The sequence below is a fragment of the Camelina sativa genome, chromosome 9, assembly GCF_000633955.1.
Source record: "Camelina sativa cultivar DH55 chromosome 9, Cs, whole genome shotgun sequence".
Taxonomy (NCBI): domain Eukaryota; kingdom Viridiplantae; phylum Streptophyta; class Magnoliopsida; order Brassicales; family Brassicaceae; genus Camelina; species Camelina sativa.
In genome coordinates, this window is record NC_025693.1 from 19176076 (window position 1) to 19203689 (window position 27614).

Here is a 27614-nt window from a genome sequence, read left to right on the forward strand (position 1 = left end):
AGTTACTGAATTAATTATAAAAAAATTTTAGGTTATACAGTGCAATTTCCCTATATACTATCTTTTATCAAGTAAAATCTTTATTTATCTCCAAAGTGGGAGCAATCCGATCACCATACTTACGAATAATTCAAATAAATACATGACGAGAATGGTTTTTGTTTACATCCCCTCCTGTTCATGATCCTGAAAACCTGATCTTTTTTTCATTGGAAGTTTTTTTTTTTTTGATGAACAGCCAAATCTACATTGATATTTGAGAAGTTTTCCAATATCTAAATTTGACCATATAGATTCTTTTTTACCCGTTTGCCAAAAAAAAAGATTCTTTTTTACCCAATAGAAATAAAAAACAGAAAAGCTAGGGCAAAGTGTGAACCAGATTTCTTCTTAAGATGAAAGTGATGATTCTCTTGAATCACACTTCTTTGATAACAGGAACTTAAGCAACATGGCTTAATGATTGTGAAATAGGAGCATAATCTGGGTTCTTGTGACACTTTCATTTCTTTTTTGATGAGCTTCATAGGGACACCTAAAGGTAGGATGCATAATACTGCTGCAATTAGTACATACTACTATTAGTATAACAACATAAACAGCTCAATTTAGATACTAAAACAGGCATGATGGAGATTTCAAAATGAATAAGACTTCTGTCTCTTAATACAACATTCATAAAGTAATTATGACTTATTATTCTCCAATTTATCTTTGAGTTGGTCATTGGTGCAAGACTTTATTATTTACATTAAATGTTGAGTTGCTTACTGACATAAAATTTTTAATCAAACATAACTTTCTCCCATTTATCTTTGGGTTGGTGCTGCAGATTTTTTTTCTTTGAATTCAATTATTTACTTTTACTGATCCAATTCCAAACCGTCTCTTTCAAAATTAGATTCGGTATATTAAAAAATACAATTTCATACCAAGTTAATGCGGTTAGGTAAATTAGAGATTTAAGAAAAAAATAATAACGAACAAAAATTTCGTCACTCACACATTAATTAAAAAAAAAAAAAAAAAAAGAAAAGAAAAAGAAAAAAAGAAAAAAATCGTGACTCAATTAAGTCAATCGCCTTTCCCTAGTCCTCTCTTCTTCAAGCTTCACAGAAACCACCCTCCTCCTCCTCCTCCTTCTCTTTTTTAATACTCCTGCCTTTTTTCTCAGAGACAAGAGCTCTGAGAGAGGATCCGTCGTTGTGCTAGTCTCACTCTCACACTACATCCGATCGTCTCCGGTAACTTGATTCTCGTTACTCTCCGATCAATTTCTTACTGGATGAACTTTTTTTTTTTTTTTCGTTCGAATTCTGGCTTGAACTTGTTATTGTCAATTCACCTTACTCTTCATCTTCCATTATGTTACTGCTTCGATGCTGATCTCTACTTGTTTTCCCCCTTTTAGCATTTCCAGTATCGTACCTTACTAGTGTTTCTTCACTAGATTTAGACTTGTGGTTCATTTTTTTTTTTTTGGTGCATTTTCTCGTATGATTGTTCGGTTAGCTCCATGTTTCTCTGGATTGGAGAAAAATACGAGTTCGCTGCTCTGGATTTCGTTTTTATTTTTCCCGATTTGTTCTCTTGAACGATATAAGCAGCCTTGTTTGATTGTTCATTTTCATAATCTGTCCAAAGAAATTAACTCACAGTAGCTTGGATCTGAGCTATTTTGTTTGTTTGTTTGTTTCCTGCGTCTTTTTGTACAATTTGACTTCATAGAACATTTGCGGTGTAGAATGTGCTGAGATAGCTCAACTAATATAGCCTGTGATGTTTTATTATTCTATTCTGTAGATGAAATTTTGCGATTAGTTTGTGTTTGTGACATTCAGATTTACATGTGCAGAGTTGCTTCAGTTTGATTATTCTGGAATTGATGGATCAGGTTTGTGTAATAGTTGTTTCAGTTCATAGTTACTGTTTTGCTCTTTGACGAGAGTTTCTGTTAAAAGTGCTCATACTTAATAATGCAGTACGAGAAAGTTGAGAAGATTGGTGAAGGTACTTACGGTGTGGTTTATAAGGCACGAGACAAAGTGACCAATGAGACTATAGCTTTGAAGAAGATCCGGCTTGAGCAGGAGGATGAAGGTGTACCTAGCACAGCTATTAGAGAAATCTCCCTCTTGAAAGAAATGCAGCACAGCAACATTGTCAAGTATGAAGTTGTTCGAAAACTAATGGTTGAAAACTGATTCAGCATGAGTCTCGTGAACAATTTTGGTTGATTTTGTTTTATTTTGTTCACAGGTTGCAGGATGTAGTGCACAGCGAGAAGCGTTTGTATCTGGTTTTTGAGTATCTTGATTTAGATCTCAAAAAGCACATGGATTCAACTCCTGATTTCTCCAAGGATCTACATATGATCAAAGTAAGTGCTACACTTTAGGCATTTTTATTTATTTATGTGCTTAACGCAGTTTTATGTGAAGCACTTTAACAAACCAGAAACCCCTTAACGTACTGTCTTATTGAGCTATTTGGTTGGTCATGTTGTCATAAATTTCCTTCTGGTCTATTTAGTAACTCTACCTATTACTGCATATTGGTGAAAATCTAAGTTATGTTATGTCCTTCCAATGCGTTTTTAGTACTCAACACAAGCTGATTAGAGCTGTTTATTCACTCTCTGCAGACATATCTTTACCAGATTCTCCGTGGAATTGCGTATTGCCACTCTCACAGAGTTCTCCATCGTGATCTAAAGCCACAGAATTTGTTGATTGATCGCCGCACAAACTCACTAAAGCTTGCAGATTTTGGACTGGCCAGAGCATTTGGTATCCCTGTCAGGACGTTTACTCATGAGGTGCCAAAGAGCTTAATTCTTGTTCATTTGTTTCTGTTATGAAATCTTTGGCATGGCTTCACATTTGCTTCATTCCTAAAGGGTAAAGAATCACTTAAGTATCTGATAAGTGTGAATAAAGGACTAAGACATTTCAGATAGACGGATTCGAGATACCATAATAGGTCTCAGTGCTATATTCAGATTTTGACGTCTCCTGATGGTTATTCTCACAATTTGTTCGTTGTGTTCCTTCTAGGTGGTTACTCTCTGGTACCGAGCACCAGAGATACTCCTAGGATCTCATCAGTACTCTACACCCGTTGATATCTGGTCTGTGGGATGCATATTTGCTGAGATGATCAGCCAAAAGCCCTTATTTCCTGGAGACTCCGAGATTGATCAACTCTTTAAGATTTTCAGGTTTCATTACTAACTTACTCAATCCAGTCATCTTCTAAATATTACAAGTCAAAAGAACTTGTCTGCAATGATATAACAAGGAATTCTGAAAACATTCTCAACTTGAAATGTAATTTTCACTGCCATGCATTTTTTCTTCAACCAGAATCATGGGAACTCCATACGAGGATACGTGGCGTGGGGTAACTGGTCTGCCAGATTATAAATCTGCTTTCCCTAAGTGGAAACCAACGGTACTTCAAATTTCTTTGTTCACTTATACATCTTGTTTTCAGCAAACAAGAGTTCACGACACAATAACATTCTTACCCTTGTTTTTCTTTTCGTATACCACAGGAGTTACAAAGTTTTGTCCCCAATCTAGATCCCGATGGAATCGATCTCCTTTCTGTAAGTTCACTGACCATATACACACACATCTATATATTCTACTTCTGCTACTTTAGACACCTGGATACTTGATTTTGATGGACCTGGTTTCATGCTTACTCTACTGAACCTTTAACCACTTGAGGTTTTAGTTGTCTTTTAAAGTCATCGATAGGACTAGAAAGAAACCTTTGGTTAGGTGAAAACTGTGAGCCGGCGGACTAACCTCCCCCAGAGAGTCTTAATGGTTTCTAAACAAAAAGCAGAGGCATTGGGTTGGCTCCTTGTATATGCCACATCAAGCCAAAACCAAACTAGTCTTAGACATGAACAATATTCAATAACCAGGATTCATGGAACTTGTGAAGCTCATGTGGAAGTAAAGATGATAATAATATGTCTCCGTTTGATTTGGTTTGTTACAGAAAATGCTGATAATGGATCCGAGCAGAAGAATCAACGCAAGAGCCGCCCTGGAGCATGAATACTTCAAGGATCTTGGAGTCATGCCGTAGAAAGAGATAAAACCAGTAATCTCTCTCCTTCATTCTATATATAATTATCATCTTTCAATCTTAAATCCTAAGAAATTAAGAACAATATTTAATGGGTTTTGTTTATTCTTTCTCTGAGTTCCTTTCCTACTTATATATTGCAACATATAAAAATTGTATATTCGCTAATTGTATTATGTGAAATTTTATGTCATTATTTAACACGTTAAATATTACTCCCTCTGTATCATAATAGATAATGTTTTAGGATTTTATTTTGTATCAGAAAAGATGATTTTCTGTATAATTTTACCAATTAATGCTAAGCAATTGCACATTTCAAGAATCATTAAATGAGAATTTAAAAGTTTAATGAAATACTATTGGTTAATAATTATAAAAATATGTTATTATAAACAAATAATACATTTATTGCTAAACATTAAATATTTTTCTTAATTCTTGTAAAAATCTTAAAACATCATCTATTGTGATAGAGAGGGAGTACTAGTATATATGTTCTACGCGTTATCAATAAAATTGTGTATTAATGATAAAATCAGTTTCTTACAACAATTAAATAGCACATTAATAATAAATTAGTATACATAGTAATATTTTTTTTTTTTTTTAGTAATATTTTTTCCTAATCAAAATTCAACAGTTACATGTCACACCCCATATAAACTATGTACTTAATTTTCAGTTAATTTCATTGTCATTTACCCAATTAAATTTATAATATACTTACTGGAAGTGGAAATAACTTAAAAAGGCTTGTTATAATAATATGCCAAGAAGACTGATTCCTCTAAAAAAAAAAACAGCTTACTGAATCTATGACACATCAATGATTTTAGTTGACAGAAAGAAAGAAAGAAAATCATTAATACATTACCAAAATAAACACACAATTAAAATTTTAAATTGAAGTCTTGAAATTAGTTGTTGACTCGTAAGAAAAGAGAAAGGTGGCTTAAAGTGGCCAAGTAGGCTCTCTATAGCTTTTTAGAGGAAGAAGGAAAAAAAAAAAAACATAATTCTCATCTCTGTCTCCCTCTAGTCAATATTTCCTTTTTTATTTTTTTTGAATTCAATCTTTTTTGTTTTCTCTCTCCTTTTTTGTTCTAAACAAGACTTTGTAGCAACAACAAAAAAAAACGCGATTTTTATTTATTTTCTGGGTTTTCTCCGATGTTAGATTTGCAGCCGTCAGATCGGCGTCACGGAGCTCCGAGTTCTAGTGGTGGTGGAGATGAGCTGATCAGAACTTACAAAGGCTGGAAAGGGAATAACGTGAGCTTCTTCTTTTATCTCTTACAATGATTATTTTTTTTTGGTTGGTTGGGTTAGATTTTAAGGTCTTATTGAGTAAGATCTGTATCAGATTTTTGGTGGAGTTGTTGTTGTTTACTCGGAAATTGTGGAAAAGTCGTTTTTTTTTTTTTGTTCTGGGTTTGTTTCATTCTTCAGAAGTTTGGAGTTTTAAGTTTGACTTCTTCTATACCCTAATGTTGAGATGTATAAAAGCTTTAATTTTTAGGGGTTTTACTCATTCTTGAATTGGGATTTGACTTTGAAAGCTCTTAGATTTTACTTGCTTCATTAGTCTCCATTTTGCTTTTTATCTAATGAATGATGATCCATCAAGATTTGTGCTTTCATTGAGATAATTAGACACCCATGGATGCTCAATGTTTTCCTCGCTTTGGTCACCTAATCAGTTCAACTACTTTGTATAGAGATTTTGTCTGGTTTATGCTGTCAAAGATGCTGGTATCTTTCAAAGTTAGACCTTTGTGATCTCATTAGTTACAAGAGTTGTTTTTAGTGACTTTAAGTTGGTTGTTAAATCAACTGTTTTGGTTATGTATGTAATGTAACTAGTTATTTTTTTCCAATACTTTTACTGATCTTTGATTTTTTCTTCTTTTCTACAGGTGTTCTTCCTTGGAGGAAGGCTTGTGTTTGGACCTGATGCTCGATCTATTCTAATCACCATCTTCTTGATTACAGCTCCTGTTATTATATTCTGTGTATTTGTTGGCAGAAAATTTATTGATGACTTCCCTCACCATAGAGGAGTATCCATATTAGCTGTCGCTGTTGGTCTGATCGTATTAGTGAGTTCCTCTTTCTCATGATTACGATTCTGCATTTACATATCTCTGCTGTATTATGATACTAAAGTTTGGTTTTTTATGTTTCTCCACAGGATCTAATATTTCTTCTTGTAACATCGGCGAGAGACCCAGGAATAATACCACGTAATCTGTATCCTCCTGAACCAGAGGTTACTGAAGGCAGTGGAGAACCACGTCTTGCTCATACTCCTCAGAGTCGATTGCCTCGGACAAAGGATTTGATTGTTAATGGAATTACTGTGAAGATCAAATACTGTGACACATGCATGCTTTACAGACCGCCCCGTGCTTCTCATTGCTCCATATGCAACAACTGCGTTGACAAGTTTGATCACCACTGTCCTTGGCTTGGTCAGTGCATTGGATTGGTAATGGTTTTTATTTTGCCTCAACTAAAATCTTGCTTGTTCCCTCTTTTCTCATCCGTATCTAGGATTTCTAAATTGCATATAGAATAATTGCATATACGTAGATGATTCAAGAGTAACTAACAGTAATTTGGGGTATTTGATTGCAGAGAAACTATAGGTTCTACTTCATGTTTGTGCTGTGCTCAACTCTTCTCTGCATTTATGTCCATGTGTTTTGCTGGATCTACGTCGTACGCATAATGAATAGTGAAAACATAAACATTTGGAAATCTTTTCTCAAGACTCCTGCTTCCATCGCGCTAATAATCTACACTTTCATCTGTGTCTGGTTTGTTGGTGGGCTTACTTGTTTCCACTTGTACTTAATGAGTACTAATCAGGTAAAGATACTTGCTCTCTTAAACCTCCATGTTTCACTAAAAGCTCCATGTTTCATTATGCCCTCAAACTGTTGGATAAATTTAGCTGCCTTGTTAACTGGTTCTCTGTTGTTTGATATGTTGTGATTTGGCAGTCAACTTACGAAAACTTCAGGTATCGGTATGATAGACACGAGAACCCCTTCAACAAAGGAATAATAGGGAATTTCATGGAAGTATTCTGCACAAATGTTGCCATATCACAGAACAGTTTCAGAGCAAAGGTTTCAAAGGAGCCAGCAATCCCACCAAGGACAGTAAACGGAGGGATGTCAAGCCCGAGCTTACAGAAAGTTTCCAACGACATAGAGATGGGAAGAAAACCAGTGTGGCACGAGACAGTAGAGGAAGAACTCGGTGACATGGACAAGGACATGGAAGCAGCGGTTACATCACGGGATTTGAGCAGAATGCTTCCACCAGAAGAGTCTGAAGGACGAGGTATTATGCATTCGAGAGAGTCAAGCAGAGGACAAGGGATTATGCATTCGAGAGAGTCCAGCAGAGGAAGAAGAGGAGGGAGTTGGGAATTGTCAAGCCGTATTAACGAAGATTTAAGAACTAGAGATGATAAAAGAGCTGGTGAAGAAGACAGCTCAGAGTCTTCAGACAATGATGCTTCCAGGGATTTACATGTTGAGATATTCGATACAGCAGCAGCAAGTAGAGGCAGAACCGGAACTGGTATAGGGCGGTTATAGTCTACGGTGTAAGCCAAATTACAAGATTGTGAAAAAAGGGTTATGAAAAAAAAGTAAGAAGAGATCAAGGAAACAAAAGATTGTGATTCAAGTTTGTTTGATTATTACCTCATTGTAACGTGTTTTGTGTAAAGTATATGTTAAAAAAAAGGATAAAAAGCCTTTTAATTGCTGGTAAAATGAAACAACTGAAATATTTCATTTTTATTAGTAGTAACTTCAAAAGAGTAGCAATGTTACAAAAAGCTCCAAATACCAAAATAAAACACATAAACAAGACAGACATAGAGACTAGAGTTCCCTATGGTTGGTTACTTGGGATATAGAGTAAACCTGCAAAAAAGGAAAAAATATTGTTAATTTCACAAATGCAGGAATAAAATCTACAGAGCAAAATTACCAATATAAATTCTGAAATTGACGTACCTTATTTTTACTTGAGAGAGAATTCATCTGAGATAAGTTTCTCATCTTCTTCGTAGACTTGAAGGTTCTTGGACTTCATAAGAAACTCTAAAGCCTCTTCATCAAACTCAACCAAGTACGCCATCTTCACAAGCTCTGATAACCGTCCGATCAGATCCTCCCTCTCCCACATCAGTCCCTTAGCAATCACATCGGCAAAACAGGTGGCGTACTCCAAAACCTTTCTTTTCCCACAAGCTTTCTCCAACTTCTCTGCATAAACCACTCCTTTCTCTCTCTCCCACCTTATCATCCTCTTAGCCTCTGCAATCAGCTTCTCTCCCTTGGACGGTAGATTCAGAGTATACTCCGTCGTGATCGTCTCCAAAGTTTCTTTAACGTCGATGTCAACAAGGCACTGTATTATTCTTGAACGTTCCTCAGCTTCTACCTTGAGAGTTGGATCAGAGAGGAATCCAAGAATCAGCTTCACAAGCCCTGGTCCGATCAGATTACTCTTTGACTCGTTGACCTCTTGCTGCTCAATTTGGACTCCACTTAGCTCAGCTTCTGTGACCGTGACACATTTGGAGATCTCTTTGACACCGATTTGTCTGTAAAGCTCAACAAGCTTGGTTCGGGACAATGCAGGGATGCTTGGAGTTGGATACCAGACAAAAACAGGAGAGTTGATGAACAGATCTTTCAAGAGCAAGTCATCAGGTATGAACACGTCGCTTCTGTTAGCCAACATGACTCCTCCTTCATCGCTGTTGCAGTCCAACGCGTGTACAGGTAAACGCGTAAAGGTATCAGAGAGGAGCTTCTCAGCTCTACGAGTGTTGTGTCTCACAACAAAACTCCAGAACGCACAACACTTATCATTTGACAATCTGTCCGTCATTCTCTCCCAATCTCTCCACAAACCACAGTAATCGTCAATTGACGGGTTGGTTCTCACTTTAAATACAGACGAGAAGAAGGCTAAGAGCTCGACAACGTCATGATCCTTGTAATGGTTTTCAAGAACATTAAGTCTTGAACCAAACAGCTTATCCTTGTCATAGAGAACGCAGCTAGAAACATCTGCCCATTTCTCATCTCTCGGTAACCAAATCCGCCCTAGAGACGCATCTTTCTCAGGTTCCCATTTAGCTTCATTGAGAAATCCGTATATCCGAGTAATACTATCAGTTTCAGAATGAGAATAGACGTGACTAGCAAGCAACTGGCAAGCTTTAGCTGAAGTATGACCAACTCCTATCTGGATAAGCTCTTCTCTGAACGATTTAAGCTCTGAGCCATAATACTCTTCGTCGATGAAAGGACCATCACACGGCTCTAATTTCCAGCTGTTATCAAACAAGAGACACTCACCGGGACTTTGGTAACCAAAATGTGTCTTCAACCATTTGCCAGAAACTTTATCAAGAAAATCTTCAAGGAGAATACAGTTTCTGTCTTCACGCAAGAAGGTGAAGCACTTAAAAAGAGACAGTGCGCTTGCAGGAGTGATGCGAGATGGATCAGGGAGACTTAGGGAGCGAACCACATGGCTCATGCCTTTTCTCAGCTCAACTGTAACATCCAAGCTTTGTAACTCTTTCTTGTAACCGTAGATACTCTTGCCATACCAGTTGGAACTGTCATCGATAAACGGAAGGTTCGCTATGAGACGGAGAGGTTCCCAGTCTGAATCAAAGAGAATACAATCCTTTGGTTCTCGGAAATCGCCGAGTTTGGTTTGCAGCCATTTCAACTTTTTGAAGCTATCCACAAGTTCTACAGGAAACTTGTGAAAACTTCCCATCAGCTGCCTGTAGCAAGATAAAAGGGACGAAGAGGTGCATTGGGTTAACCTAGAGGAGGTAGCTTTCTCTTTGAAAGTGCGCACAAACTCGTTCACAACATCTTCAAGCTGAACCTTAACACCAATCTGTTTCAGTTCTTCTTTGTAAGAAAAGATTCTGCTTCCATAGAAACCATCGTCGATCGAAGGGAAGCAATCAAAAACAGAAAGAAGACAACTACACTCTGGATCAGGTATGAAACACTCAGCAGGGGATTTATAGCCATTCTTCTTTGTCTTGAAGCATTGAGAATTCCTCATGGCATTGATCAGCTTGTGCGGACTAAGTTTACGCATGCAGTCAAGTACTAGGAGCATTGCATCAGGTGACAAATAAGTCAGCTTTGAAATATTCAAGTGAGAAACGATGAGGCTGTGATTACCAGGAAACTTAACTACAACGCCAAGCAACTCAAGCTCTTCCTTGTAGACACTGAGGCTAACTTCACCATAGAAACCTCTGTCGATGAATGGGATATCGCTGATCAGTGATGCAGCTTTCCAGTCTTGGCTGAACAAAACAGCACCATCTGGAGATCTGTAACCAGAACTTGTCTTCAGCCATGGACCATCTTTGACTGCAGTGATGAAATCAGCTGGCGGGAGGCGCTTCTCTCTCAAGTACCTAATGAACTTCAAAATGGAGAACACGTTTGCGCTTGACAGTGTTGAAGTCTCAGCTAAACTCATAAGGTGGTTCCCAACAAATGCACAGGCGTCACTGAACTCAAACATAACACCAGCAGTTTTCAGCTCTTCTTTGTAGTTCTCAATCTCTTTCCCATAGTATCTGCGATCGACCAGCGGGATATCAACAAGAATCAATCCGTTCTGCAGAATACTTCCCCATGATGAAGTATGGTAAAACGACTGAGAAGGTGGACGGTAATCAGAGAAACCATTCATTGTTGTTCTCAACCAGCTTCCTCCTCTAACAGAATCCAAAAAGTTGGAACGAAGAGCATGTCTATTACGCTTGATCCACTCCAACAGCAACAGAACATTCTCCTTTTTAAGAGCTCCAGACAACGCAGGTATAGCAGCATTAGGAGGTTCTATGTCTGGTATATCTCCAGCCTTAACATAAACTTTCAAGAACTCGAGAAGGTCTCTCTTGTTAGACCGCAGACCAGCAAACCTGTCAGACGACAAATACTCTTCTGACAGTTCAATGTATCCATTCTGTCTCCATGGGTTGGAGCCAACTAAGCTAACCCATTTACCAGAGCTAGCAGGGACAAGAACTCCATTCCTTCTTGTGTTGACATTCCCATAGTTGTCTATAAGCGGCATGTCTTTGCAGCATTTACCCGCCTCTTCTTCTGATAAAAGATCCTTTGAGAGTGAGTGATGTAGGAAGTGTCCATATGCAACCACAAGCCTCTTGTCTCCATTAAGATTCTCCCTGAGACGTTTTGCATAGTCAGAGACACTAATATTGGCGACCTTAATCTTCTCTTTGAGCCAGTTGTGTATCGCTTCCTTCTTGGAGCAGGCTTTGAACGCTGTCCGCGTTGTCTGTGGCATGAAAACAAAGTTATACATGCATTTTAACTCATCGTTCCAATCCAGTAGCCAAGCCTGGTTCTTCTCTGTGGACAAGCAAAGAGTCCGAGGACTGAACTCTGCCAAGCTGCTAAGAGAACTCGCTCCCTTTTGAACAACATACTTGATAAGTGGAACTTTCACCATGTTTGTACTCTGAAACCTAGACTGCCAGTTCTCAGCGATGAAGAGTAGAACCTCCACATACGTACCTTCTGACACACTTGTCACTAGATCACATCCCTGAATGCATTTTACATACCATTCGTTGCTGACTTGCTTCAAACCCAAGAACTCCAGAACGTTATCATAAACTGTTCTATCAAACGAGGAATCCAAAATGTAGATCCCATGTGATGATATATTCTGTAAGCTCGCACCTTCTTCTCTCGCTTTCTCCAAAATATCCCAAAAAGCAGGAATGAGCCGACCAACATCACACGGCCTGTGGAAAAACTTCTGTCCCAAATGTGATATGCTTGGAACAATTTCCTCAGCAGAAACCCTTGCCTTGATAGAGTCTCTGACAACATTCAGCTGCGCGTAAGTAGACTGGTTAACAGGCAAGAACCTAAAAGTAGGCACCAAGCTAGAGACAGGAGCTTCAGTCTTCTTCACCAAGGAGGTGAATGCATTCACAAAAGCTGTAGAGACACAGCTGAGAATCCCTTGGTTCCATATATCATCCAGTAGGATAGTTTCTCTTGATGATGCGAGTATGAAATCTGCTTGAATGATGAATGGGAAGTTCGTTACCATCTCGGTGGGAAGAAACGCATAGATACCAGGAGAGCTGTTTCCTCGACCAAGACGCTCTCCAAATGGAAATGCCAAAGTGATCACCCAATCATCTACCTCACTTCTCCTGTCCACACGGTTCTCATGTTTCACTGGAAACTTTTGCCTCCACATGTAGTAAGAGCATTCTTGTTCAGAGTTTCTCCCGTTATCAGAAGCTGAGAGATGTATTGTGTAAGACTCAGCATCAATGCTCTTCCTCGTGACAAAATTAGTCTCACTTACAATTCCGATTGAGTTCACAGTGCTGAGCCTAGGATCTTGGCAGTATTCTCTGATAGAGAGGCGCTTGATCTTTGACAAAAACAGCAACACCTCAGGATGAACATTGGAGAGCTGTTCTTTCACCGGCTTTACTTTGTCACTCTTCAAAGGCAAGATAATGGTTGTGGTCGGAAGTGCAGACCCTGAACCATACATCCTTTGTATATCAACAAGAGAAGGATGCTGCTCAACCCACTCGGGTACAATGTATCCAAGGCTGCAGTGGCTGCAAGGTGCCTCATTAAAGCGAATCTGATAGCCATTGCTGAAAATATGTGGTTGTGAGGTGATAAGAAACACACTCTTGAAACCAATTCCTGCCAAGATTGAAACAGAACAAACATGTAAGTATAAGAGTCTTTTGACATTTGAGTTTGTCTAGAGGTCATATAGTAAGAAGGCAAAAGACATACCTTTCTCTCCAATATAACCACGCTTGCGGTTTCCTTTCTTTGTAGACCTTCCAACACTACAAATAGACTCAATGTTCTTCTCAGAGAAACCCTTCTCATTGTTAAAGATAAGGAGAGTTGCTGGAGCTCCTGTAGCTGTGATATCCTCAGATGTTATCACAAATTCAAGAGCTGGATCCACACCTTGCGGATACTCATTATCCTCGGCATTCTAGAAACCAAAACAAAATAATAAAACAAAGTTAATGCTTAGTATTAGCAGAGACGTAAACATCTAATGCTTAGCAAGCAGACTATACTGCGATGTGAGAAGATTATATTTCTAGCATACCCATTTCTAATACTTTTTATTTTTAGCGTGTGTGTGAGAGTGACTAAGAGCAAACATGATTCTGATTGAGAGGAATACATGAAAACTAAGCTAACATGATATGAGAAAATGCTTGAATACAGAAAACCAAGTAGAGAATGTAAAACGATTTGGTTCGGTTTAGTTCCGGTTCTGGTTCAACATTTTTCCAAAACCAAGATCAGGTTATTATTATTATTCATTCTCTTTAATCAGACTTGTGTATACACAGAGTCTAGATAATTCAAAATCACAGAGCAACTAATATTGCGGGAAAAAATAAGTAGATAATTCAAAATTTCGGGTTCAAGATTATCTCGGGAAAAGAGCACAAACCCTAGAGACAACTGAGCCAAATCGGAAACACGAACTCACACAAAATGGACAGAGAGACAGAGGCTAAGAAGAGAGTTTAAAAAAACGTACTTGGATAAGCTCCATGAGGAAGTGAACATCTTTAGCGTAGAGCTCAGCGGAGAGATTCTTAACAGCTTGATGAAGATCCTCCGTCAACGGGTTATCAGCTCCGCCGATTGAAAACTTAGTCTTCCGGATTCGATCAATGTGTTCCTTAGCCGATTCCGCCATTGTTTCGCTTCTTCCAGGTTTGCTTTTGGTTTCTCTCTGCAAATGTGAGAAGAAAGAAGAAACTAAGTGAGGGGGATTTAAAGAGAGAGTGTCAAGGAAAACTTCATAGGGAAGGTAAACAGAACTTGGGAATTAAGGAGTTGCGTTATAACTTAGATGATGTGACACTCTTCTTTTATTTTTTTTGTACAGGGAAATACCAAAAGACTAATATTTTATTGGCTAACCAAAAGACACATATTGTACTCTACTCTGTTTTTTAATTTTCAAGAAAAAGCTATGCAACTTCGTAAATCTAAGTATCTTTCAATTTATTTTTCTTTCTTTTTCAAAGTGTGAAACATTTTCATTGATTGAATTCATAAGGAGACATTACAAATATGAATCGACGACATTAAATCTTTTATTTTTCGGTGTATCCTATTAAATCTTGTGGGGTTCTAATATGATCTTTCCTACTAGCTCACCTTGTTTTGAAAAAAAAAAGAAAAAAAAAACCCACACACAAAAGAAAAAACATAGTTATGTTTTTTTTTTTTTTTTTTTTTTTTTTTTTTGAACCATTCAGTCACAAATATATTAATCATCCATGTATGTATTTTAATTTGTCAAAATTTTATTTGACCCATAAAAACATAACTATGTTTTTATGAAACAAAATCATTTAATAATATGAATGCAATTTATATAAATGCATGTGAAATATGATCAAACCATTATCATCAGTCACAGACAAAAGAAAAAGAAGTCGCATGTACCTTATGCGAGTAAAACACGCACAATCGATTTGACCGGGAATTAACAACAGATTCAAGAAAACATACTACTTTCTTTACTGATGGGTAGAAGTAGAACTCAAAGATTACTAGAAAGTTCTAAACAAGCTTGAATAGCCAACTATATATTTTCTACACAAATATGGAGCCTAAAGGTTCCCTAGTTTGGTATATCCGTATATATACTGAGAGGGGGTGTTGGTGTGCGGATAATGATATGACTCATTTCCTTAATCCTTGGAAAATAATCTTTTATTTTTTGGAATTTTACATATTTGTGTAGATTTGATCTTATCTTTCTATATATTTTTTCGAGTAGGTCTATTAACAAGCTAGACGTACCGAGAGCTGCTCGAGCTTTTGCTTAGATTTATTTCTAATTTAAATCGGGTTAATACTAGATGTCCTCCTAAATCATTCTCCTAAATAAAATAGTGTTTTTTTTTTCTTCTTTTTCTGAGCATCATATATATGTATCGTTCATTGTGATCGACTTACATTTAAGTACAAATGTAAGTCGATCGGTATACAAACTAACCTTTCTTTTACGAGTTGAAGTACTGCAAGATTGGTGAGAACGTTGGTCAACTTCATCGTCTTCCATTTCAAGATCCAGAACGATTATTTCCTTTCGTTTCTCTTCGATTTCTTCCAATGATTTTCTCATGGACTGTTGAACCTTGGAAGAAACTTTTGGGCATGCACTTCTACTTCCTTTCAATCCAGCCAAGTGATGTTTCATTCTATTTATTTCACTTCCAACATATTGTTTACCACAAAAGTCACAAGCTGTAACTTTTCTCCCTCTTGAATCAACAGTTTCTCTGGCATAGTTCCAAGCCGGATCTTGTTTCTGATGACGAGTAGTGGAGCGTTGCGAAGATTTCTCTTGCTTTATATTGCTTGATGATACCCTTTTCCGATCACTCTTCTCCATCGATGAGTATATCACTACAAAAAATAACATGGTTGCACCATTTAAAAACTTCTATATATTTAACCAATAAAAGTGTAATAAGAAAAGCAAATGCAATCGACAGAATAATGAATCATGTACATCAGTATACATATATCCAACATTATGATCCATAGAGTCAAGGAATGAAGAAGATGACAATATAGATTGTAGTGAAGACAAAGGCATGATTGTTAAAACCACAAAACAAAACAAAAAAGACATGATTAAAATCTTCGTGGTTGTGGAATGGAGAAAACGAAGCGAAGATAGGATTACCTTAAAGCTTGACTCTGCCTTGAGAGAGAGAGAAGTGGGTACCAAGGTTCCCGTCTTCCGTGGAAACATACACAACCACTTAGACCAGAGATTCGACTTGGTGCATAGTTATAACTCTGCCTTAGACTCCTGATTTTGAGAGTTAGAGAGTCGTCGTTGAATTGAACCCGACAGTTGCAGAGAATATTTTAACTAATCCTCTAAATTTTAAGAAACCCTAAATCAACTTCATATTTTCCTATTCTTTTTTTTGTTTCCATTAAATGTTTAAGATTTCGGAGATATACGAATCTCGTCTCCAAATATTTTTACTCCTCACAAAAATTGCCGTAATCGAATATCATCAATGCGGCATTTCCCGTTTAAAGAAGTAAGTGAAATTAAATGGGAAAATCACAGTTTTAAACTTTCAAAATATCACTGGGTAGCACCAGTGTTCAAGAAAGCGGTCTAGGCGGCTGCCTAGGCGCCGTCTAGGCGCTAGGCGCTCAGCAGACGCCTAGATGACCGCCTAAACCGCTTAAAATTACATTAATTTAATTTTAATATTTATTTTTGATTTTTAACTATATATATTTAAACTATCAAGTTTTATATATGTATACGTAATTATAAATGTTTATATGTTGTTAATATAACTTAAATAAATGTATTTTTCTTAATTTTGTTTACAATTTATATTTTTTTTATTTTTCTAACATATATTTATACATAATTTTATATATATAATGTTTTATGTTGTAAACGTCTACACCGCTTAAAACCGTCTAGGCCCCGATTAGGCGTTCTAGGCGCTAGGCGCTGGATCACTGCCCAGATACCGCCTAGCGCTTTCTTGAACACTGGGTAGCACTTTAAATCTTGAAAGAATTTCACTAACACTATAAACCTTTAAAATGATTTTATTAACACTTTAAACATTTAAGGGGGGTGTATTCAAACCATGATTTTGGAGAATTTGATGGGATTTAGTAAATTTAGAATTTTGATAGATTTTAGGGAAGTTCATATGATTTTCTGTAAAATTCTTTCAAATCCCACCTACAACCATGAGATTTGGATTTCTGTATTTTTAACTAAACAAATCCTCTAGAATCCTCTAGAATCCTAAAAATTATTAAAATCCTAATCCACAAAACTGTTTTGAATAACAGTGGATTTTAAAGTAGATTTTTAAATCATCAGTTCAATAACAAGGGATTTTAATAGATTTTAAAGTAGATTTTTAAATCATCAGTTCAATAACAATGAATTTTAATAGACTTTTTAAAATCCATGATTGAATAACATAGAATTTGTAAATTTCACACAAATCACTTAAAATGTCAATTTGAATATACCCCCTTTAAAATGATTTTAAACTTTAAAACTAACTTTCATTTTTGTACTGCCATAAAAATAACAGAATAATAATATTCGTCAACGCAAAATAGTTAAACTATGTTGGTTTAATTTATATTTTAATTAGTTTTAGTTTTTATAAATAAATAAAAATATATAAAAAAAATTTATGTTCATATTCATTGTAGAGAAAACTTTTACGACGTTATTTTCACATTATTAATCATTTTAATAAATGCATCTCCACTGGATTCTGATTCAAATCGATTGATTTCTCATTGGAAACCAATTAATCTTCTAAATATGTTGTCATATTTAATTTTACATTTGTCAAATGTTTTAACCTTACCTCTTATTCTTCATTTTTTTGCTTTGATGTATTTTTTTTTATCAACTGTAATAAATAATTAAATTAAATTAAATTAAATTAACTAAACAAATATTTAAATCAAACCAGCATAGTTTAACTATTTTATGTTGACGGATATTACTGTTCCGTCATCTTTCATTGCAGTGCAAACAGGAAAGTTAGTTTAAGGTTTAAAGTATTAGTAAAATCATTTCAAAGGTTTATATTACTGAAAAAATCTCAAGGTTTAAAGTGCTAATCAATCACACTTTAAAGTTTTAAAATGTGATTCTCTGGAAATTAAATTACCAAAGAGAGGACCCTTTTCTATTAATTTTTCACCACGAGTCCGGTTTAGTGAGTATATAACACGATACAGTTACTCAATAACAATTAGAAATCCGGATTTGAAATAGCGGTTTATAAAGTTAAGAAGCAGATTAAGGGGGTGTTATTGGATTGAGGATTTTAATAGATTTTAATTAACCCAGGATATTAGTGGATTTAAAAGTCTAATGCATTTGTGTGGACTTTATAATGCATATAAGGTGGATTTGAAAGTCATTGATAATGTATTTTTAGTGATTGTTATAGATTTTTTAAAAAGTTATTGTTAGAAAAAAATATATATATATATCCATAAATTGTATTATACACCAAAATTATATTAAATTAATAATACCCAGACTTTTACATATGTCATAGAAAACTTGAATTAAACTGTATTTGTATTCAATCCAGATTTTTGGTGTAATTAAAGAACCCAGATGTCATGAACCCAGAAAAAAAAAATTAAAGAATACAAAAAAACACAGATCTGATGAATAAGTGTGATTATATACAAAGGGTTTGAGGAGGAAGAAACAGAGATTGAACCCAGAAAAAAAAAGTGTGATTATATCATAAACCAAAAAAAAAAGTTATAGATCATGAACCCAGAAAAAAAAGTTAAAGAACACAAAAAAAAATTCTCAAAAATAATACATATCTGATGAATAAGTGTGATTATATAAAAGGATTGAGAAAAAAAATCAAGCAATAATATGTCAAAGGCTAGAGATCCATCTGAAGAGAGGAGAAGAAAATGAAATGATTGAGAAAAGTGTAGTATTGTGTTTGTTTATATTTTAGAAGCAAAGTACGTTGAAATCCAAAATCACACAAAATCCAGTAGATATTGAATAACACTAGATTTTAATGGATTTTTAAAAATACCCAATTGAATAACACCTGATTCTTAAATACATCAAACTCCTTTAAAAACCACAATCCAATAATACCCCTAAATCACCAAAAGGAAAATTACACCAACTTGTATGAGCAATATAATGAACAATGGACAACCTGTAATCTCCTCTCTGTGTATATAATGACAAAAAAAAAACTTTATGAAAACATTTCTCAGAGTGCATTTTTTCAGCATATTCCGTTTCCATTAGTTATCATATAAAAAAATGATGTTTATATTTTGAGAATAATAATTAATAAATTTAGACATATATAATTGAGTAAATAATATCATGTAAAACAACACTTGAGTAAACTAACATTTAGGATAGGGAGTTGTTATTTAAAAATAGTTAACAGAAACAATTGTCTTAAAATGTTAAATAATTAAAACTATTTATTTAAATGAGAAAAATAAATTATTTTCTTAGAATAATACTTACCGTTCAATATTGAATAGTCAAAAAAAAAAAAAAAAAAAACTCACCAACAAAAAAAAATGCAAAAAAGAAAAAAGAAAACGAAGAGGAGAAGATGATTGGTTTAAGGATCCGATTATTCGACGAAAGGGAAGAAAGAACTCAAACAAAGGTTGAATTCAAATCTCTCTTCTCTTCTCTCTCTCTTGCGTGAGAGCAGGCGCAGATATTCCCAGATCTTGAGAGAGAGATAGAGAGGGAGAGAATCGTTTCGGAGAAAAAGAAGACGCCGGAGGAGCTGAAACAATGATTACGATCCCATACCTTACAGCTGTATCCACGTATTTCAGCTACGGCTTGCTCTTCGCCTTTGGCCAGCTCCGCGATTACTCCCGCCTTCTCTTCGATTGGTGGCGCACCAACAATCTCCAGGTTCAATTTCTTCTCCTCACAAAATTAATCTGATTCTATTTGTCTCCGTCATTGTAATCGCTTTGTGGCGGCGTTGTTGAGTCTTCTTTTACTAATTTGTGTATAGGGATACGCACCGATCTGCTTGGCGCATGAGGATTTCTACATCAGACGATTGTATCATCGTATTCAGGTTTCTTCTCCAATTTTGTTTCGGTTTTAACATTATGTTCAATCTCTTCATTTGTAGCCTTATTGGTGAACATTTAGTTGTTGCAAGCCGTAGGAATTATATAAAATGTTCCTGTTTGTGGAGTATTGTTTATGGGGACTCTTTGTTTGGTGTTTGATTCTTAAATCTTTGATGTTGATACAGGACTGTTTTGGCCGTCCCATATCAAGTGCACCTGATGCCTGGGTTGATGTCGTTGAGAGAGTCTCTAATGACAACAACAAGACGCTTAAGTGAGTCTGTTTCCCTCTGCTTTTTCTATTGAACAGTTATTGTTTCTGTGGTCACGTTAGGAGATGATGAAACCAAATGTGAAGATTGAATTTTATACGGTTTATAATTGAGAAATTGAGATTTATCACCTACGCCGAGGATGTCAAATAGTAAACCGTTTTGGTTGCAAACTCTGTGTAGGCGAACGACAAAGACTAGCAGGTGCCTTAATCTGGGTTCCTACAATTATCTTGGATTTGGTTCTTTCGATGAATATTGCACGCCTCGTGTTATTGAGTCTTTGAAGAAATTTTCAGCTAGTACTTGCAGCTCTCGCGTTGATGCAGGTACAGAGTGTCGTCTTTGTGTATTAGGTCTCCAACAATTCTCTTCTCTTTGTTGTTGCCTGACATCGGTTGTTTCTCTGCCATCAGGAACTACATCTGTGCATGCAGAACTTGAGGAATGTGTTGCTAAATATGTTGGACAACCTGCTGCTATTGTTTGTGGCATGGGCTACGCAACAAACTCAGCTATCATTCCTGTCTTGATTGGAAAGGTATGTGTATGCTGCTCCATCTTGTGATGAACACCTATTTGACTTCCAAAACCTATGTTTTTAGTAGCTTACGTACTGCCATGTAATACAGGGAGGGTTGATAATAAGTGATTCTTTGAACCATACTTCAATTGTCAATGGTGCTCGAGGTTCAGGAGCCACTATCCGCGTTTTCCAACACAACAGTAAGCATTTCTCATGATTCACGTTCCAGATTTGTTTTTGCCAATTAAATAGGTGACATATCATCTTTTTGTTCTCTTGTTGTTTGCTTTGCAGCACCTTCTCATTTGGAAAAAGTATTGAAAGAGCAAATCGCTGAGGGACAACCCAGGACGCACAGACCGTGGAAGAAAATTATTGTTGTTGTTGAGGGTATTTACAGCATGGAAGGGGAAATTTGTCATCTTCCCGAGATTGTCTCAATATGCAAGAAGTATAAGGTGCGGTAACATGGTAAACCATCTTTTGTGTCTAACATGAATGAGAGATTAAAGAACTCGATCATTAAAAGTTGTCTAACACTAATTTGGCTGTCTGATGTCTTACTTAACTTCTTGCATATCCTCGTTTCAGGCGTATGTTTACTTGGACGAAGCTCACAGCATTGGAGCAATTGGCAAGACAGGAAGGGGTGTTTGTGAACTCCTGGGAGTTGACACTGCTGATATAGACATAATGATGGGAACTTTCACAAAATCGTTCGGGTCTTGTGGTGGCTATATTGCCGGATCCAAGGTTAGCAATTATATACCTTTGTTATCACTCACTGATTGATTGTTTGCACATTTCTATGGTTTATATTGTTTTCATAAATCATAAGTTGGACCTTCCAGGAAACTTAGATATATGAAAAAATGTTGTACATTTTATGCAAGTTAAAATAATCTCTATGATGAAGTAATGAAACTTTTGAAAGATGAGTAAAAAGCTGATACAGTAAGGCCATTCTATATCTACACAACAGACAGCGTGATTCCTTAGGCAAGCAGTAGACTTCATCTCAAAATCGATCAAAGGCTTTATAGCATATTGTGTTTCAACTTTGTAGGACCTCATCCAATATTTGAAGCACCATTGCCCTGCTCACCTTTACGCAACATCAATTTCAACTCCTTCCGCACAACAAATCATATCGGCCATACAAGTTATCCTCGGAGAGGACGGTTCAAACAGAGGCATGTCTGCAGTTTTTTTTGCTCTTGTTACTGCAACTCTTTTGCTCTTTGAGTTTCATAATCTCAAGTTTCAGTCTCAAATTCTTCTTAAAAAAACATTCGCAGGGGCACAAAAGTTAGCAAGAATAAGGGAAAACAGCAACTTTTTCAGGGCTGAGTTGCAGAAGATGGGGTTTGAGGTTCTTGGAGACAATGATTCCCCAGTAATGCCAATAATGCTTTACAATCCAGCAAAAATCCCAGCCTTCTCAAGGGAATGTTTGCGAGAAAACGTAAGCCTTCTCTTATTTCTGCTGCATTATCTCACTTGCTTTCACACAAGGGAAATTCAGCTCTTATGTTGTTAACGTATTTTCAAAAATCGTAAACAGTTGGCAGTTGTGGTCGTCGGTTTCCCTGCTACACCTCTATTGCTAGCCAGGGCTCGTATTTGCATATCGGCATCTCACTCAAGAGAAGATCTTATTAAAGCCCTACAGGTACTACATCTCCCTTTTAGTTCACTCTCTTTCTCTCCCACATCATTTAACATGTATTGCCCTAGTAATAGTAGGAAACCTGAATCCTCTGATAAACTCCATGAAAGCTTGACAAATTCTCAGCATATCATACATGAATTGAATCTACACAAAAGGCTAAGTCCTAAAAAACGGGACTCTGCTTTTAGTTCATCCTTCTCACACTCTAATCCTATATTTGTTGTGGACAGGTTATAAGCAAAGCTGGTGACCTTACCGGGATTAAATATTTTCCGGCAGCTCCAAAGAAGCAAGACGAAGAGAAAAATGGCATTAAATTGGATTAAAAAACAGTAATGCATCAGTTTTCTTTTCGAAAGAGGTTTTGGTTAGCAATTAATTATCATTAGTGTACAATTTTCTGGCTGTCGGTCTTTGTGTTCTCGTCCTGTTACTTGTCGTGAAACATGTGATTGTTGTCTTCTTCTTTCTTTTGATTTCCTATTGCTTTTGTAAGGGTTTAATTGTATAGTTCCCCTCGTAAATTACTGCCCAAAAAAAATTCAGATGCTAGCGTAGACATATGTGCTTCTGCTTCACTCCACGAACTTAGGGGCCCAATTCGTTGGACCAGAAGTAATGAACTTCGAAATATTTTGGTTTTGGTCTTCCAGAGACCACCAAGACTATACAAGCCGTAGAGTGGTTCTCAAAATTTCTGTGGCAACAATTTATAATTCTCCTTGTTGTAGAAAGCTTTCCCGTATGTTAAAGCTTGTGGATGCTTGAATGGTATGGTAATGGTACTCTGCCATTATTGATCTTGTTGAGATCATGAGGCGGAGTGTGTATACTTCCTCTTAACATATTGAGGTAAACCTAAAATTTAGTTGATATGGAAGTTGTTTGTTAGTTGTTCCAATTCCAACACCTGAAGCTATCCGGGTAAGCGGTAACGCACAAAAGTTAGCAAGAATAAGGGAGAACAGCAACTTTTTCAGGGCCGAGTTGCAGAAGATAAGATTTGAGTTGCAGAAGATATGATTCCCCGAGTGCTACTATAATCCTACTATATTAATTGGGAAGTACAAATATGAAACTAACCTTAAATGTGTAAAAAATTACATTCAATTGCTATTAGAAAAACTTAATTAAGATTAATAAATTAATTAAATAAATATAATTAATTAAAAACGAAAATCAGGGATACATTGAATAATATAAATTGTAGAAAAGTAAAAAAAAAAATCTATTAGAATCAAAACTAATCCGTATTAAAAAAAAAAATTAACAGCTAAGATGTTAAAAATCTAATCAAATAAAATCTACAACTACAAATTTTATCTCTACTAAATTAATTGGAAAGTACAAATATGAAACTAACCTTAAAATGTGTAAAAATTACATTCAATTGCCATTAAAAAAACTTAATTAAGATTAATTAATTAATTAAATAAAAAATAATTAAAAAATAAAAATCGGGGACACATCAAATAAAATAAATTGTAGAAAAGTAAAATAAATATATTAGAATCAAAACTAATTCGTACTTAAAAAAAATTAACAGGTAAGATTTTGAAAACCAAATCAAATAAAATTTACAGCTACAAATTTTATTTAAAAAAAATTCCACCAGTTAAAATTATTACAGACAAGAAAAGGAAGCCACAAAAAAAACAATAAATATTATTTTTAAAGAGACTTTTTAAAAATTTTACTAGCTATATTTAGTTGCTCTTTTTTACATGTTAGTAGTGATTATGTTTAGTTGACAAATGTTTAAACAATTGTATTCATTACATACAAAGGTTTTATTGACAGAGTTTCACTAAACATTTTTAAAATACAAAAGTTTTAATATAAACTAACCAAACTTTTAATCACAAACTATTATAAATAACATAATAATAAAATAAGTTATTACAAATTTTTATTAAAAAATGTTTAGCCCGCGGTTTTCTGCGGGTTAGTACCTAGTTAACCATGACGATCGAGATGAACTTTTGCTCGATACAGATCGGTTTACTTTTTGGTTTAGTTGGTTAACATATGTGTATTTAATTTATGATTCAGCTAACATAGTGTGACGGACGTTTTCACTAAAACCTAATTTTCTTTTATTTTTTTTAAAAGGAAACAATTAATTAAACCCTTTTTAGCGAAAATAGTTCAGGTGATTTTTAGGGTTCAAAAAAAGGAAAAAGGAGAGCTGAGGCTAAAGTCTCTATATATATACTCTACTTATACAGTATACATTGTTTCTCAACACAGCAGTCACAACACGCAAACACGATAAACTAAAAAAACTCAGTTTTGTAATTTGATCGTCTCTCTCTCTGGTTTTGTAATTTGATCTCTCGAAGTCGAAAACATCGATCAATAACAATGGGTGGCTTGAAGAGGAAGATTGATACAGAGAAGAAGGTAGAGGGGAAAAAACCACGAGCGGTTACATTCTCGAAACGTCGGAAGGGCCTTTTCAGCAAAGCCGCAGAGCTTTGTCTTCTCTCCGACGCTCAGATTGCAATCTTAGCTACTCCGGTTTCGTCTAATTCACACAACTCTTTCTACACTTTTGGACACTCCTCTGTCGATAGCGTTGTCGCTGCTTTCCTCGCTGGTCAGACTCCGACTCGGGATGACGTACTCGACGATGATGAAAAGTTAGGGTTTTGGTGGGAAGACGAGAGTCTCGCCAATTCGGAGAATGCGGAGGAATTGGGCGACGCGATTGATTCAATGAAGAGGATGTTACACGATCTCAAGGAGTTGCAAAGAGATCATCAACACGTACTAGTGGAGAAGGACAACAACAACAACAATGCTTCTTCTTTTACTTTACGTGGAAACGACGACGTGGGTGAAGGATGCAGCAACTTTGATCAAATATTTGATTCGGTTGATGATGAGACTCAATCTCAAGTTATGCCCATGATCAATTTGGACGACGACGACTTCTTCTCTTCTGATTTCTTCAATGAAATTGATATTGATGCTCTTTATTATGCATCTACAAACTTTTAATTCCTAAATACACTTCTCACTACTAATATCTAGTATTCTCTGTTCTGTATTTCTCTGCACTGCACTGTAATATCTAGCTGCTATATGGTATTTGTTTTAGGGGTTAATCTAAAATGTATTTAGAATATGATGAACTTGTTGGTTTATACTGAATAATATATAGATGAGAGAGATGGTAACATCCAAGACTACTTTTAGCTTCTTTTTTTTCACTCTTGTTTTCCCATATTTCTTTGTCAAACTGTATGAATAAACGCACCACAAGGATGCTACTTTCTCCTGAAGCCGCCATTCTTAAAATATCAACACAACAGAGTAGAAGAAGCATTAATGTAACTTACTCCCTCCCAGNGTTTGGACACTCCTCTATGGATAGCGTTGTCGCTGCTTTCCTCGCTGGTCAGACTCCGACTCGGGATGACGTACTCGACGATGATGAAAAATTAGGGTTTTGGTGGGAAGACGAGAGTCTCGCCAATTCGGAGAATGCGGAGGAATTGGGCGACGCGATTGATTCAATGAAGAGGATGTTACAAGATCTCAAGCAGTTGCAAAGAGATCATCAACACGTCGTCGTGGAGAATGAGAACAACAACAACAACAACAATGCTTCTTTTACTTTACGTGGAAACGACGACGTAGGTGAAGGATGCAGCAACTTTGATCAAATATTTGATTCTGAGGTTCATGAATCTCAATCTCAAGTTATGCCCATGATCAATTTGGACGACGACGACTTCTTTTCTTCTGATTTCTTCAATGACATTGATATTGATGCTCTTTATGCATCTATAAACTTTTAATTTCTCTGCTCTGTATTTCTCTGCACTGCACTGTAAACTCTAGCTGTTATATATGTGCTTTATGATATTTGTTTTAGGGGTTAATCTAAAATGTATTTAGGATATGATGAACTTGTTGGTTTATACTCAATAATAGATGTGAGTGATTTTAACATCCAAGAGTACTCTTTAGCTTCTTTTGTTTTCACTCTTTGTTTCCTAAACTGTGATAAAAGGCACCATAAGGATGCTACTTTCTCCTGAAGCCGCCATTCTTAAAATATCAACAAAACAGACTAGTAGAAGAAGCATTAATGTAACTTACACACTCCCAGGTTAAAGTAGAATAGTTAATTAACTAACTATATTTTCACCACAACTAATTCGACATACAGTAAAACCTCTATAAATTAATAAGGTCGGGAACTTGAAATTTTATTAATTTATAGAGGTTTTAATTTATCGATATTAATTTATCGATAAATTAATAATATTAATTTATGAAGAGATTTTCTCATTTTTATAATTTTAAAAAAATTTCTATTACAAAATAATAAACTTTTCTTATCATTCATATTTTTAAATAAATTTTTTTTAATTTACAATCTTGGCTATCGTAATAGGATGAATGTTAATGGTTTACTATATTATCTAGGTAAAAATGATAAATGTTAGAAGTTTAGAGTTTAGAAAAAAATTGCTACTACTATCTTTCATGGTAATGATGAAGTCGAAGAAGGTATTGAGGTACTAAATAAACAATTATCGCATCTAGGACTCTCCATAATTTTTGGATTCGATTTGAGAAGATAACAATGAAAAAAATTAGAGATGAGCTCCAATAAGAATGCAAATTCAATAACATACAAACAATAATAGAGTCATATTTACTAGATTTTTTTAGATAGGCAAACAATAATAGAGTCATATCTCACTAGATTTTCTTAGATATATATATATATATATATATATATATTAGTTTATTTGCTTATTAATTTATGATATTGATGGGACTATATTTTTACATAAGATTTCCAAAAAAAATATTATCTTATTAATTTATCGAAATGTATCATTTTTTACACCGGCCCAACTCGGGACCGGAAGAATTTATTAATTTATAGCGAGTATTAATTTATAGAGGTTCTACTGTATGTAGAATTATATTAAATAATAAGCTTGAATTAATTTGACAATAATATAACAAACAAATAAATTATTATATGATAAACTGGACCGGCTAATTCCAGAAATGATGCAAAGAAGGAGAAGTTATTGTATCAGCATAGCGAGAAAATTGCGGTTGCATTTGGGCTTATAAGCACGGCGAAATGGAGACCGGTTAGGGTGTTCAAGAACTTAAGGGTCTGCGGAGATTGCCAGTAGCACATCTCTCTGGAAGCAATGGGGACAATAATGTGGCTAGTGTTATCCATAAACTGAATGCTCTCCAGTCACATCTATCAGCAGCAGAGAAGTGGA

At 35.6% G+C, this 27614-nt stretch overlaps 6 protein-coding genes across 7 annotated transcripts; 5 read left to right on the forward strand and 1 right to left on the reverse strand.

The window, feature by feature from the left end:
* On the forward strand, nucleotides 1094-5374 carry LOC104711373 (cyclin-dependent kinase A-1). Of its 2 annotated transcripts, XM_010428072.2 has the most exons (10): nucleotides 1094-1244; nucleotides 1856-1894; nucleotides 1983-2167; nucleotides 2260-2380; nucleotides 2645-2818; nucleotides 3057-3220; nucleotides 3366-3453; nucleotides 3557-3610; nucleotides 4015-4119; nucleotides 5285-5374. In XM_010428072.2, the coding sequence occupies exons 2-9, from the start codon at nucleotides 1886-1888 to the stop codon at nucleotides 4102-4104; spliced, it is 885 nt and encodes a 294-aa protein (XP_010426374.1). In that variant the 5' UTR covers nucleotides 1094-1244; nucleotides 1856-1885; the 3' UTR covers nucleotides 4105-4119; nucleotides 5285-5374. The 2 variants fall into 2 exon arrangements, with proteins under 2 accessions (XP_010426374.1, XP_010426375.1); XM_010428073.2 differs by lacking the exon at nucleotides 5285-5374 and having other exon boundaries at nucleotides 4015-4209.
* LOC104711372 (probable protein S-acyltransferase 5) lies at nucleotides 5278-7925 on the forward strand. Its single transcript, XM_010428071.2, has 5 exons — nucleotides 5278-5379; nucleotides 6024-6206; nucleotides 6299-6595; nucleotides 6745-6978; nucleotides 7113-7925. The coding sequence occupies exons 1-5, from the start codon at nucleotides 5278-5280 to the stop codon at nucleotides 7716-7718; spliced, it is 1422 nt and encodes a 473-aa protein (XP_010426373.1). The 3' UTR covers nucleotides 7719-7925.
* LOC104715434 lies at nucleotides 7899-15642 on the reverse strand. The gene is made up of 5 exons (XM_010432841.1): nucleotides 15204-15642; nucleotides 13768-14030; nucleotides 12993-13203; nucleotides 8145-12896; nucleotides 7899-8051 (listed from the first exon to the last, which is right to left on the reverse strand). Exons 1-4 carry the CDS (start codon nucleotides 15640-15642, stop codon nucleotides 8152-8154), a joined length of 5658 nt encoding a protein of 1885 aa, XP_010431143.1. The 3' UTR covers nucleotides 7899-8051; nucleotides 8145-8151.
* On the forward strand, nucleotides 19398-22899 carry LOC104711374 (long chain base biosynthesis protein 2b). Its single transcript, XM_010428074.2, has 12 exons — nucleotides 19398-19707; nucleotides 19814-19879; nucleotides 20063-20151; nucleotides 20333-20478; nucleotides 20566-20690; nucleotides 20782-20875; nucleotides 20970-21133; nucleotides 21267-21428; nucleotides 21742-21868; nucleotides 21974-22140; nucleotides 22240-22347; nucleotides 22578-22899. The coding sequence occupies exons 1-12, from the start codon at nucleotides 19582-19584 to the stop codon at nucleotides 22671-22673; spliced, it is 1470 nt and encodes a 489-aa protein (XP_010426376.1). The 5' UTR covers nucleotides 19398-19581; the 3' UTR covers nucleotides 22674-22899.
* LOC104715435 (agamous-like MADS-box protein AGL97) lies at nucleotides 24712-25350 on the forward strand. Its single transcript, XM_010432842.1, has one exon. It carries the CDS (start codon nucleotides 24712-24714, stop codon nucleotides 25348-25350), a length of 639 nt encoding a protein of 212 aa, XP_010431144.1.
* On the forward strand, nucleotides 25719-26153 carry LOC104715436 (agamous-like MADS-box protein AGL97). The gene has a single exon (XM_010432844.1). The coding sequence runs from the start codon at nucleotides 25719-25721 to the stop codon at nucleotides 26151-26153; it is 435 nt and encodes a 144-aa protein (XP_010431146.1).

Coding starts and splice junctions, on each gene's coding strand:
- LOC104711373 (XM_010428072.2), top strand. Junction 2,381..2,644: donor AGGATCTACATATGATCAAA/GTAAGTGCTACA, acceptor CACTCTCTGCAG/ACATATCTTTACCAGATTCT. Junction 3,221..3,365: donor CAACTCTTTAAGATTTTCAG/GTTTCATTACTA, acceptor TTCTTCAACCAG/AATCATGGGAACTCCATACG.
- LOC104711372 (XM_010428071.2), top strand. CDS start 5,278: ATGTTAGATTTGCAGCCGTCAGATCGGCGTCACGGAGCTCCGAGTTCT. Junction 6,596..6,744: donor TTGGTCAGTGCATTGGATTG/GTAATGGTTTTT, acceptor ATTTGATTGCAG/AGAAACTATAGGTTCTACTT. Junction 6,979..7,112: donor ACTTAATGAGTACTAATCAG/GTAAAGATACTT, acceptor GTGATTTGGCAG/TCAACTTACGAAAACTTCAG.
- LOC104711374 (XM_010428074.2), top strand. CDS start 19,582: ATGATTACGATCCCATACCTTACAGCTGTATCCACGTATTTCAGCTAC. Junction 20,691..20,781: donor TTCCTGTCTTGATTGGAAAG/GTATGTGTATGC, acceptor CATGTAATACAG/GGAGGGTTGATAATAAGTGA. Junction 22,141..22,239: donor GGGAATGTTTGCGAGAAAAC/GTAAGCCTTCTC, acceptor AATCGTAAACAG/TTGGCAGTTGTGGTCGTCGG.
- LOC104715436 (XM_010432844.1), top strand. CDS start 25,719: ATGGATAGCGTTGTCGCTGCTTTCCTCGCTGGTCAGACTCCGACTCGG.
- LOC104715435 (XM_010432842.1), top strand. CDS start 24,712: ATGGGTGGCTTGAAGAGGAAGATTGATACAGAGAAGAAGGTAGAGGGG.
- LOC104715434 (XM_010432841.1), bottom strand. CDS start 15,642: ATGGAGAAGAGTGATCGGAAAAGGGTATCATCAAGCAATATAAAGCAA. Junction 14,031..15,203: donor ACTTACATTTGTACTTAAAT/GTAAGTCGATCA, acceptor TTCCCTATGAAG/TTTTCCTTGACACTCTCTCT. Junction 12,897..12,992: donor TGGTTATATTGGAGAGAAAG/GTATGTCTTTTG, acceptor CAATCTTGGCAG/GAATTGGTTTCAAGAGTGTG.